This window comes from Pristiophorus japonicus, chromosome 12 (genome assembly GCF_044704955.1).
Source record: "Pristiophorus japonicus isolate sPriJap1 chromosome 12, sPriJap1.hap1, whole genome shotgun sequence".
Classification (NCBI taxonomy): domain Eukaryota; kingdom Metazoa; phylum Chordata; class Chondrichthyes; family Pristiophoridae; genus Pristiophorus; species Pristiophorus japonicus.
The window spans coordinates 164,961,812-164,974,281 of record NC_091988.1 but is presented as its reverse complement, the minus strand read 5'-3'; the positions used below and the strand labels follow the sequence as shown (position 1 = coordinate 164,974,281).

At 40.3% G+C, this 12,470-nt stretch overlaps 1 protein-coding gene across 5 annotated transcripts in view; it reads left to right on the top strand.

Moving 5' to 3' along the window:
- Window positions 1-5,526: 5,526 nt before the first annotated feature.
- gdap1l1 (ganglioside induced differentiation associated protein 1-like 1) overlaps window positions 5,527-12,470 on the top strand; it is an 86,026-nt gene continuing 79,082 nt past the window's right edge. For all 5 annotated transcript variants that reach the window (XM_070896100.1, XM_070896101.1, XM_070896097.1 and 2 more), the window contains exon 1: window positions 5,527-5,724. In XM_070896100.1, coding sequence (XP_070752201.1) covers window positions 5,527-5,724 — 198 coding nt within the window. The remainder of the gene's footprint in view (window positions 5,725-12,470) is intronic.

The following is a 12,470-nucleotide window of genomic DNA, read 5'->3' as shown; positions in this document are numbered from 1 at the left end:
TGAGAAGGAATTTCTTCTCCCAGAGGGTTGTGAATTTGTGGAATTCTCTGCCCAAGGAAGCAGTTGAGGCTAGCTCATTGAATGTATTCAAGTCACAGATAGATGGATTTTTAACCAATAAGGGAATTAAGGGTTACGGGGAGCGGGCGGGTAAGTGGAGCTGAGTCCATGGTCAGATCAGCCATGATCTTGCTAAATGGCGGAGCCGGCTCGAGGGGCTAGATGGCCTACTCCTGTTCTTAATTCGTATGTTCATATGCTAAGAGACTGCAGGGTGACTTGGACAGGTTAGGTGAGTGGACAAATGCATGGTCGATGCAGTATAATGTAGATAAGTGGATAAGAGGTTATCCACTTTGGTGGCAAAAACAGGAAGGCAGAATATTATCTGAATGGTGACAGATTAGGAAAAGGGGAAATGCAACGAGACTTGTGTGTCATGGTACATCAGTCATTGAAAGTTGGCATTCAGGTACAGCAGGCAGTAAAGAAGGCAAATGGCATGTTGGCATTCATTGCGAAAGGATTTGAGTTGAGGAGCAGAGAGGTCTTACTGCACTTGTACAGGGCCTTGGTGAGGCCACACCTTGAATATTGTGTACAGTTTTGGTGAGGAAGGACATTCTTGCTATTGAGGGAGTGCAGCGAAGGTTCACCAGACTGATTCCCGGGATGGCAGGACTGACATATGAAGAAAGACTGGATCGACTAGGCTTATATTCACTGGAATTTAGAAGAATGAGAGGGGATCTCATAGAAACATATAAAATTCTGATGGGATTGGACAGGAAGAATATTCCCAATGTTGGGGAAGTCCAGAACCAGTGGTCACAGTCTAAGGATAAGGGTTAAGCCATTTAAGACCGAGATAAGGAGAAACTTCTTCACTCAGAAAATTGTGAACCTGTGGAATTATCTACCACAGAGTTCGTTAGCTGTATTCAAAAGGGAGTTAGATGCGGCCCTTACGGCTAAAGGGATCAAGGGGTATGGAGAGAAAGCAGGAATGGGGTACTGAAGTTGCATGATCAGCCATAATCATATTGAATGGTGGTGTAGGCTCGAAGGGCTGAATAGCCTACTTCTGCACCTATTTTCTATGTTTCTATGTTTGCCCTCATCTGACGTCTACAGCAGGAGTTACTGCATACAGATTGGCTTCTTTTTTTTCCCATCTTTGACTCACAGATACTGATCTGTTAGTTATCAGCAAATGTAACAAAGACCAAAGGTCAAACCAGGGACCTTCCTGGTTGGTATGGCTCACTACTATGCCAGAAAGTGCATTTACATATTAAGCCACCTGACACACAGTCTTGTTTCTTTTCTTAACCACAAAATGTTTTCAGATCTGGTCATGCTTTCTAAAATGTGGATGTTCATGTGCTGTGCTGATCATAGCAATATTTTATCTGCTGGAAGATTCTATCATCTGACTCATCTTGGACTAACTGTTCTTTTCTACTTCATGCATGCATACCTTAAATAACAAAACAACTTATCCTGCCAGACATCTACACCTATAATAAAGCTATGCATACTATTTAAACCCATTGTTATAGAGGTCTATTGTACCATAGATTTTATCTCACACGGTGTAATCGACACTCCAAGATGGTATGTTATCTCCCTGGTGCAAGTGTCAGGGATGTCTTGGAGTGGCTGCAGGGCATTCCCAAGGGGGAAGGTGAACAGCCAGTTGTCATGGTGCATATAGGTAGCAACAACATAGGTAAAAAATGGGATGAGCGCCTACAAGCTGAATTTAGGGAGCTAGGAGTTAAATTAAAAAGTAGGACATCAAAGGTAGTAATCTCAGGATTGTTACCAGTGCCACATGCTAGTCAGAGTAGAAATAGCAGGATAGTTAAGATGAATGCGTAGCTTGAGGAATGGTGCAAGAGGGAGGGATTCAAATTCCTGGGACATTGGAACCGGTTCTGGGGGAGGTGGGACCAGTACAAACCGGATGGCCTGCACCTGGGCAGGACCGGAACCAATGTCCAAGGGGGAGCATTTGCTAGTGCTGTTGGGGAAGGTTTAAACTAATATGGCAGGGGGATGGGAATCTATGCCAGGAGACAGAGGTAAGTAAAATGGGGGCAGAAGCAAAAGGTAGAAAAGAGATAAGGAAAAGCAGAGAAATCAAAGGCAAAAATCAAAAAGGGCCACATTACAACATAATACTAAAAGAACAAAGAGTGTTAAAAAAAAACAAGCCTGAAGGCTCTGTGTCTCAATGCGAGGAGCATTCGTAATAAGTTGGATGAATTAACTGCGCAGATAGCTGTTAACGGATATGATGTAATTGGGATTACGGAGACATGGCTCCAGGGTGATCAAGGCTGGGAACTCAACATCCAGGGGTATTCAATATTCAGGAAGGATAGACAGAAAGGAAAAGGAGGTGGGGTAGCATTGCTGGTTAAAGAGGAGATTAACACAATAGTAAGGAAGGACATTAGCGTGGATGAGGTGGAATGTGTATGCGTAGAGCTGCGGAACACCAAAGGGCAGAAAACGCTAGTGGGAGTTGTGCACAGGCCACCAAACATTGGTAGTGAGGTTGGGGATGGCATCAAACAGAAAATTAGAGATGCGTGCAATAAAGGTACAGCAGTTATCATGGGTGACTTTAATCTACATATAGATTGGGCTAACCAAACTGGTAGCAGTACGGTGGAGGAAGATTTCCTGGAGTGTATTAGGGATGTTTTCTAGACCAATATGTCGAGGAACCAACTAGAGAGCTGGCCATCCTCGACTGGATGCTGTATAATGAGAGAGGATTAATTAGCAACCTTGTTGTGTGAGGCCCCTTGGGGAAGAGTAACCATAATGTGGTAGAATTCTTCATTAATATGGAGAGTGACACAGTTAATTCAGAGACTCGGGTCCTGAACTTAAAGAAAGGTAACTTCGATGGTATGAGACGTGAATTGGCTAGGATAGACTGGCGAATGATACTTAAAGGGTTAACGGTGGATAGGCTTTGGCAGACATTTAAAGATCACATGGATGAACTTCAACAATTGTACATCCCTATCTGGTGTAAAATTAAAACGGGAAAGGTGGCTCAACCGTGGCTAACAAGGGAAATTAGGGATAGTGTTAAATCCAAGGAAGAGGCATATAAATTGGCCAGAAAAAGCAGCAAACCTGAGGACTGGAAGAAATTTAGAATTCAGCAGTGGTGAACAAAGGGTTTAATTAGGGCTGGGGAGTGGGGGGTGGGGGTGAGGGAGCGGGGAATAGAGTATGAGAGTAAGCTTGCAGGGAACATAAAAACTGACTGCAAACGCTTCTAAAGATATGTGAAGAGAAAAAGATTAGTGAAAACAAATGTAGATCCCTTGCAGTCAGAATCAGGTGAATTTATAATGGGGAACAAAGAAATGGCAGACCAATTGAACAAATACTTTGGTTCTGTCTTCACTAAGGAAGACACAAATAACCTTCCGGAAACACTAGGTGACCGAGGGTCTTGCGAGAATGAGGATCTGAAGGAAATCTTTATTAGTCAGGAAATTGTGTTAGGGAAATTGATGGGATTGAAGGCCAATAAATTTCTAGGGCCTGATAGTCTCATCCCAGAGTACTTAAGGAAATGGCCCTAGAAATAGTGGATGCATTGGTGGTCATTTTCCAACATTCTATCGACTCCGAATCAGTTCCTATGGATTGGAGGGTAGCTAATTTAACCCCACTTTTTAAAAAAGGAGGGAGAGAGAAAACAGGGAACTATAGACCGGTCAGCCTGACATTGGTAGTGGGGAACATGTTGGAATCAATTGTTAAAGATATAATAGCAGCGTATTTGGAAAGCAGTGACAGGATCGGTTCAAGTCAGCATGGATTTAGGAAAGTGAAATCATACTTGACAAATCTTCTAGAATTTTTTGAGGATGTAACTAGTAGAGTGGACAAGGAAGAACCAGTGGATGTGGCGTATTTGGACTTACAAAAGGCTTTAGAGAAGGTCCCACACAAGAGATTTGTGTGCAAAATTGACATGGATAGAGAATTGGCTGGCAGACAGGAAGCAAAGAGTCGGAATAAACGGGTCCTTTTCAGAATGGCAGGCAGTGACTAGTGGGGTACCGCAAGGTTCAGTGCTGGGACCCCAGCTATTTACAATATACATTAATAATTTAGACAAAGGAATTGAATGTAATATCTTCAAGTTTGAAGATGACACTAAGCTGGGTGGCAGTGTGAGCTGTGAGGAGGATGCTAAGAGGCTGCAGTGTGACTTGGACAGGTTAGGTGAGTGGGCAAATGCATGGCAGATGCAGTATAATGTGAATAAGTGGATAAGAGGTTATCCACTTTGGTGGCAAAAACAGGAATGCAGAATATTATCTGAATGGTGACAGATTAGGAAAAGGGGAAGTGCAACGAGACTTGTGTGTCATGGTACATCAGTCATTGAAAGTTGGCATGTAGGTACAGCAGGCGGTGAAGAAAGCAAATGGCACGTTGGCCTTCATAGCGAGAGGATTTGAGTATAGGAGCAGGGAGGCCTTACTGCAGTTGTACAGGGCCTTGGTGAGGCCACACCTTGAATATTGTGTACAGTTTTGGTCTTCTAATCTGAGGAAGGACATTCTTGCTATTGAGGGAATGCAGCGAAGGTTCACCAGACTAATTCTCGGGATGGCACGACTGACATATGAAGAAAGCCTGTATCGACTAGGCTTATATTCAGTGGAGTTTAGAAGAATGAGAGAGGATCTCATAGAAACATATAAAATTCTGACGGGATTGGACAGGTTTGATGCAGGAAGAATGTTCCCAATGTTGAGGAAGTCCAGAACCAGGGGTCACAGTCTAAGGATAAGGGGTAAGCCATTTAGCACCTAGATGAGGAGAAACTTCTTCACTCAGAGTGCTGTGAACCTGTGAAATTCTGTTCCACAGAAAGTTGTTGAGGCCAGTTCGTTAGATATATTGAAAAGGGAGTTAGATGTGGCCGTTATGGCTAGAGGGATCAAGGGGTATGGAGAGAAAGCAGGAATGGGGTACTGAAGTTGCATGATCAGCCATGATCATATTGAAAGGTGGTGCAGGCTTGAAGGGCCGTATGGCCTACTCCTGCACCTATTTTCTATGTTTCTATGTATAGGATGTCTCCTAACAACCTGTATGAATTTCAGAACTGTGGGATGTCTTTGTGTCATATAAGCATTCATCAGCAGGATATAACCACAAATATGCATACAACGTAATTAAATTCTACTGGCTGCCACACTACCATTGGTTGTTCCAGTCTATAATATAAAATTCAGCCAGTCCATTACAGTAGATGTATATATTGTTACAAATATTCATCACTTTCTTAGATTATCTTGTAACCCATGTACTATATATATGTAATACCTGCATTATACATGCACACACACACACACACACACACCATGATGTGACAGGTTGGAGGTTGCTGGGTCTCTTCCTGTTTCTGGTTCTGGTGCTGAGGCTGAGGCTGATGCTTTCACCCCTCGTTTCTCGCCCTTTCTTTTCTCTGTCATGGCGTCTCAGAATTCTCCTGCTTCAAACTGCAGCTGGTGGCCGATCTCAACAACAGAAAACGATGGTAAAAACAACGAGGGCGACCAAAGCAGCACCCCAGCTCAAGAACAGGCGGATTTTTTCTCTGATAAAAACGAAAAAGACAGCGATAGCATCGTCTTGTACCATTGGACCCAGTCGTTCAGCTCTCAGAAGGTAAACACTGCAATTCGCTTTAGGTGACCAGAGTGCACAACAATGGCAAATCGAAATGACTCGCAATACCTTTAAGGAGATTTATAAGGTTTTGTTTTGGCATTATTTCATAAACTTTAAAAACGTTTTGAAGACATAAGGAATTTGCTAGCATTTCTGAATGTTTCTAGCGGTGTGCCCTTCTTACAATCTGCAGATTTCGCCTGTTACTTTCATTAGATCCTATTGTTGCTTCATAGGGGACGGCGTGAAGGGTTTTTATTCCAGGCGGTGAAATCAATCAGTGAATTTTAATTGAGGAATGTAATTTCATTGTTGAGGGAAATACCGCAACAACGCCCACAAATATCTCAAAAAATACGGAATAATTTGGAGAGCATGTCATCACACACGGGAGGAATTGTGTACTATCACAGAGCTTCATAATGTAGACATATGTTTATTAATTCCCAAAATGATTTGTGTGTGTCTGTGGCATTTGGATGGTTATGCAAGTGTAACCAACATACGGTTAAAAGTATACGTGAAAAGAACGAGGCAAACACTTCAGTATATTTACTCGCTATAAAAAGGCAGCAGAATATATGGCATTGCACGCATCTCATTCCGTTTCGTTAAGTGACATTAGATCCTCCAGTGCAGGTTGATTCTGAATGTCATTCCATTATTTGAATTAAAGTGCAGAACTGGCAAACCCCCGCCGTGTTCATATCTGCTGTTTATGACATGGATGAGGGTTTCCTACTTCCGCTTGGCTTTTATTGGCTAACTGAAATACATTTAAATACGTCTTCTATAGTATTTGACGTGGTATTATAATATACAGGCAAATTGCTCTGGTGCCCTTGGTACTAGTGTAACTGTCATAAACCAAAACAGCCTGCACCCGTCAGAACTAAAAAGATGTTGTTTAAGATACTGAAATCAAGAATAGTTTCTGATCAGTAATACTGTGTTACAAGTTTTAGGAGGACTTTCATTTCCTTTTGAATGCGGTATGAACAAGTGCTTGTAATGGAGCAGAACCTGCATGATGAATCTAAAGTATCTTCGCGTCCAGTGTTGCAAATCTAATACACCTTCAGGTCCCAGCTAGAAAATTGATAACTCCCTTCGTCTTAAGTCACACGCTATTTCAAAGAGCAATGATGGTGCAAATAGACAAACCACGTGACATTTTCTTCATAAAATAACAATAGAAATTGGCAATCATTATTTCACATACGATTAAAACAATATGAATTAATCCAATTTCATATTCAGATATTGAACATGACCAGTTCTTATGATTTATGAGGTCACCTGAATCCCTTTGATTGGATTTCTGTCTTGTAATTCACAGCGAAGTATCACTGTACACAGTGTTTCCACCATTATGCAGTTCTCCAGCATATACATTAAAATTGTATTCTGCTCTATTGAAATTTGACCAAATATGTAAAAAAGAATTCTTGCCCTTAGTTTTTAATGACTCCCATCAATCAAATGTTGCAATGAATTCCTAGCTGGTAGAAATTCCTATATATAAACATATAAGAACATAAGAAATAGGAACAGGAGTAGGCCATATGGCCCCTCGAGCCTGCTCCACCATTCAATAAGATCATGGCTGATCTGATCACAGACTCAGCTCCACTTTCCTGCCCGCTCTCCATAACCCCTTATCCGCTTATTGTTTCAGAAACTGTCTATTTCTGTCTTAAATTTATTCAGTGTCCCAGCTTCCACAGCTCTCTGAGGCAGTGAATTCCACAGATTTACAACCCACTGAGAGAAGAAATTTCTCCTCATCTCTGTTTTAAATGGGCGGCCCCTTATTCTAAGATCATGCCGTCTAGTTCTAGTCTCCCCCATCAGTGGAAACATCATCTCTGCATCCACCCTGTCAAGCCCCCTCATAATCTTATACGTTTCGATAAGATCACCTCTCATTCTTCTGAATTCCAATGAGTCGAGGCCCAACCTACTCAATTTTTCCTCATAAGTCAACTCCCCCATCTCCGGAATCAACCTAGTGAACCTTCTCTGAACTGCCTCCAAAGCAAGTATATCCTTTCGTAAATATGGAAACCAAAACGGCACGCAGTACTCCAGGAGCAGCCTCACCAACACACTGTACAGCTGGAGCAAGACTTCCCTACTTTTATATTCCATCCCCTTTGCAATAAAGGCCAAGATTCCATTGGCCTTCTTGATCACTTGCTGTACCTGCATACTATCCTTTTGGGTTTCATGCACAAGCACCCCCAGGTCCCGCTGTACTGTAGCACTTTGCAATCTTTCTCCATTTAAATAATAACTTGCTCTTTGATTTATTTTCTGCCAAAGTGCATGACCTCACACTTTCCAACATTATATTCCATCTGCCAAATTTTTGCCCACTCACTTAGCCTGACTATGTCCTTTTGCAGATTTTTGAAACAATATATAAACAAGGTACTTTATCTTCTGCGTTTAAAAGTGCTTAAAACTATACTGTTATGTCAGACCATGGGATCATATTCCTTTAATATTGCACCTTTGTTGTCCAATGCCATTTTCTTATACTGCATCCATATAATTTATCTTCGCCAATGTACCCTTCATCTCTGCAGTCACTTGATCCTCATGCTAGACCTGAATTTTAAATTACTGTCACTTGTGCATGCATTGTCCCAAAACCAACTTGAAATCACACATATATCTCCACATCAAACCGGTCCTTCAATATTCTACATGTAACTTAAAATTAGCCTTATACTAAGTAAATATTTATTTTAGCAAAACTGTAGATTAAAATTGTTTCTCCAACATATTTTTTAACTTTTTAACTATTCATGTGTTTGCTGTATTTAAAAAAATACAACCTATACATAAATATTTTCCTGCTTCTAATATTATTCTGTAGTTGGAACCTTCAATGACCCACCAATTAATATTTTCAATTAACTTTTTGTATATATATATATATTTAATAATTTTCAAAGTTAATTTATCCCTCCTTTATTGGAATCCTGCGCACTCTTCCATTCCCGACTAAGAGGCCACAGTTCTTGCTCCTTTTGCCACCCTCATGACAGCCTCATGTTTTATGCTTTTTGAACTTTAGCATTACAACATACCAGCATGTGCCATTATATGTTTGATATGAGTTGTTAAAAAGTCCCTACTTATCTATTTGTATATTGGTCAGAAAAGTTGAGATGTAACGCCAGTGAGCAGTGTATATTAAGACAAAGATTTAGAGCAGTCTTAAATCAATTTACAGGTTATTAAGATTATGTAGATAGTAGACTTATGCAACAGTCTTATCTATGCTTGCTACTACAAGTTACAACAAAACCTCTGCCTTTCAAGGGTGGACAAGAGTGAGTAGCTTCTGAATCCAAGTGGCATGTTGTACTTTTCCAATCCAAACATGGTGGTAATTTTGAATGGCAATGTTGTCAAGTGTTCAGTTGCAGGTTCCATTTATCTATATTTGTAGCCCTGGAGTATACTTTCCAATGGCAGATAGATGCAAGATCAGTTTTTTGAATAAAATCCTGCTAGACAAACCAGATGCTTAAAATGGGTGACTGCTCAATTAAGGTGAACTGAAAGACATCCGTTATCCTTGAATAATGCTCCTGTCAAGACGTTACGCTGTTTATTTTCTTGAAAAGCTTCTGGAGCTAATTTAGTTGTAAACATTTCTTCCACCTTTATTCCAGCACAAACTGTTCCAGTAATACTATTTGAGGTATTGACCAAATGGGGAGAAATTACAACATGCTGCGGTGCAGAGGGACCTGGGGGTCCTTGTGCATAAATCCCAAAAAGTTAGTTTGCAGGTGCAGCAGGTAATCAGGAAGGCGAATGGAATGTTGGCCTTCATTGCGAGAGGGATGGAGTACAAAAGCAGGGAGGTCCTGCTGCAACTGTACAGGGTATTGGTGAGGTCGCACCTGGAGTACTGCGTGCAGTTTTGGTCACCTTACTTAAGGAAGGATATACTAGCTTTGGAGGGGGTACAGAGATGATTCACTAGGCTGATTCCGGAGATGAGGGGGTTACCTTATGATGATAGATTGAGTAGACTGGGTCTTTACTCGTTGGAGTTCAGAAGGATGAGGGGTGATCTGATAGAAACATTTAAAATAATGAAAGAGATAGACAAGATAGAGGCAGAGAGGTTGTTTCCACTGGTCGGGGAGACTAGAACTAGGGGGCACAGCCTCAAAATATGGGGGAGCCAATTTAAAACCAGTTGAGAAGGAATTTCTTCTCCCAGAGGGTTGTGAATCTGTGGAATTCTCTGCCCAAGGAAACAGTTGAGGCTAGCTCATTGAATGTATTCAAATCACAGATAGATAGATTTTTAACCAATAAGGGAATTAAGGGTTATGGGGAGCGGGCGGGTAAGTGGAGCTGAGTCCACGGCCAGATCAGCCATGATCTTGTTGAATGGCGGCGCCGGCTCGAGGGGCTAGATGGCCTACTCCTGTTCCTAATTCTTATGTTCTTATGTTCTTATGTTCAAACTGATTACTAATTTCCATTTTATCATCATTCTAATATTTGAATACAGAGGTATATACATATCAATAATAACAAGTTATTTCTATAAGCATAAACACTACCTAAGAATGAAGGACATACATTTAATGCTCAAGACATTGGTGGACCCATACGCTGCGCATATCATGGTAGAATGAATCTATGCTTGTGACTTTTAATCATTCTTGTCTATATTCTATCAAACTAGGCACTGATCCAAGTTTTGAGATTCAAAAAAAATTACATTCTAGAAATCTTAAATAAAAACAGAAAATTGCCAAAATATAGAAAAAAACTGATAGCATTTCTATAGCACCCTTCACAACCTCAGGATGCCCCAAAGCACTTTACAGTCAATTAAGTTCTTTCAAAGTGAAGTCACTGTTGTAATGTAGAAAATACGGTAACCAATTTGTGTACAGCAATGTACCGCAAACAGCAATGTGATAATGACCAGACATTCTGCTTTATTGTTGTTAGTTGAGAGATAAATATTGACCAGGACACCAGGGAGAACTCTCCAGCTCTTCTTTGAAATAGAGCCATGGGAGCTGAGAGATGGGGCTTCGGTTTAACATTTCATCTGAAAGACAGTGCAGCATTCTCTCGGTACTGTACTGAGTGTCAGCCTAGATTTTGTGCTCAAGTCTCTCGAGTGGGACTTATACCAACTAGCTTCTAACTCAGAGGCAAGAATTCTACCTACTGAGCCACAGCTGTCATGCTTACAGATGGGAGGATAGATCCTGACTGCTATGTGGCCATTACTGATAGCAGTACCATGATATTTGTAGATCATAACTTAAATATGGATGAGGGAAGCTAGTCATAATCGTAACTCATCCACCTTGTCTGACTAGTAAAAGAACATACAGTTCACCCTTTCCCATCATGTCAACCAAAGTATTTTGAAATAAATTAAGGTTTTCACCATCAATACCCTATCTGAAAGATGATTTTATATATTGATCACTCTTTTTGCAGGAAGAAATTCTTTCTGACATCAATCCTAAATTGTCTTTCCAACAGATTTAGCCTATGCCCATTTGCTGTATTGTCATGGTTTACCTTTAAGAAGTGCTCCTTTTCTATATCATCTAATATATACCCTTGTGATGTCCGCTCTTTGTCTCCTTTAAAGCTAAAGCATCCCAGTTTCCAAGACTCTTCTGCTAGCAATCAGCCTGTGGCTCTTCTTTGATCTGCCTCCAGGGCTTGAGTGCTTCCCTTGCATTTTGGTGACCCAAACTAGACATAGTTCTTGAGATGCTGTCAATACAGTTTTATAATGATTTCCCAGCTTCTACTTTACAACAACAACAACTTGTATTTATATAGCGCCTACTGATTTCGTTCAACAGTTTAATTAAATTAAATGGTTTCTTTATTTCTGCTCCACAGTTCTTTGATGTATCATCCCCAGATCCCTTTCAACTCTACCTTTAGCTAGTTGTACAGTACCTATAGTGTACACAGGACACCCATATTCCTTCAAATAATTAATACCGTACACATCTTGGATTTCAGACAGAAAGTGTCAGTTTGTCTGTCAACATTTAACTTATGTTTAATGAACCATTCTAGCCTTCAGCTTTGCTAAAATAAATAATTACTCTAAACCTAAAGGTCCAGCTGAAATCTGGTAAGGCACATCCTGCCCACAACTATTAGACTCTGGGCTAGTTAAAGAGACTAGTAAGAAATTAAGAATGTCAGCAGATCCAACAAGCCTTTAGATAGATGAACCCTAGCTACTTATCGTTTTACCATATTCTTCACTCCCTTCTCTTCAATGCTGTATTCACTATAATTGAAGTAACGGCAGAGAATACTTTAGGAAAAAGCATTGTAGGTTCACAAGTACTTTTGAAAATGTATCAAATCTGAATTTAAAATAAATACATTAAAATTGCAAGTTTCACTACTGGTTACTGTACTGTAATAGGTAAAACAGCACAATAAAATTGTATTTTAGAATGTACACCATATATATCTGCATAATTCAAAATAATATAGCTTCTTCTATGCAACTATGTTTACAGCTCAGTACATTTTAAATTGCGAATAGTAATTAAAAGATTTCATACGCTCTACATCACTGACTGTTCATTATTTATCATCGCAAATTCTTTTTTCCTGACTATATTAATGTTACATTTTGCACAGGTAATTATCTAGTTAAAATGCTACTGGCTATGTGTAAAACTTTCAAATAAAAGTGTAATGTC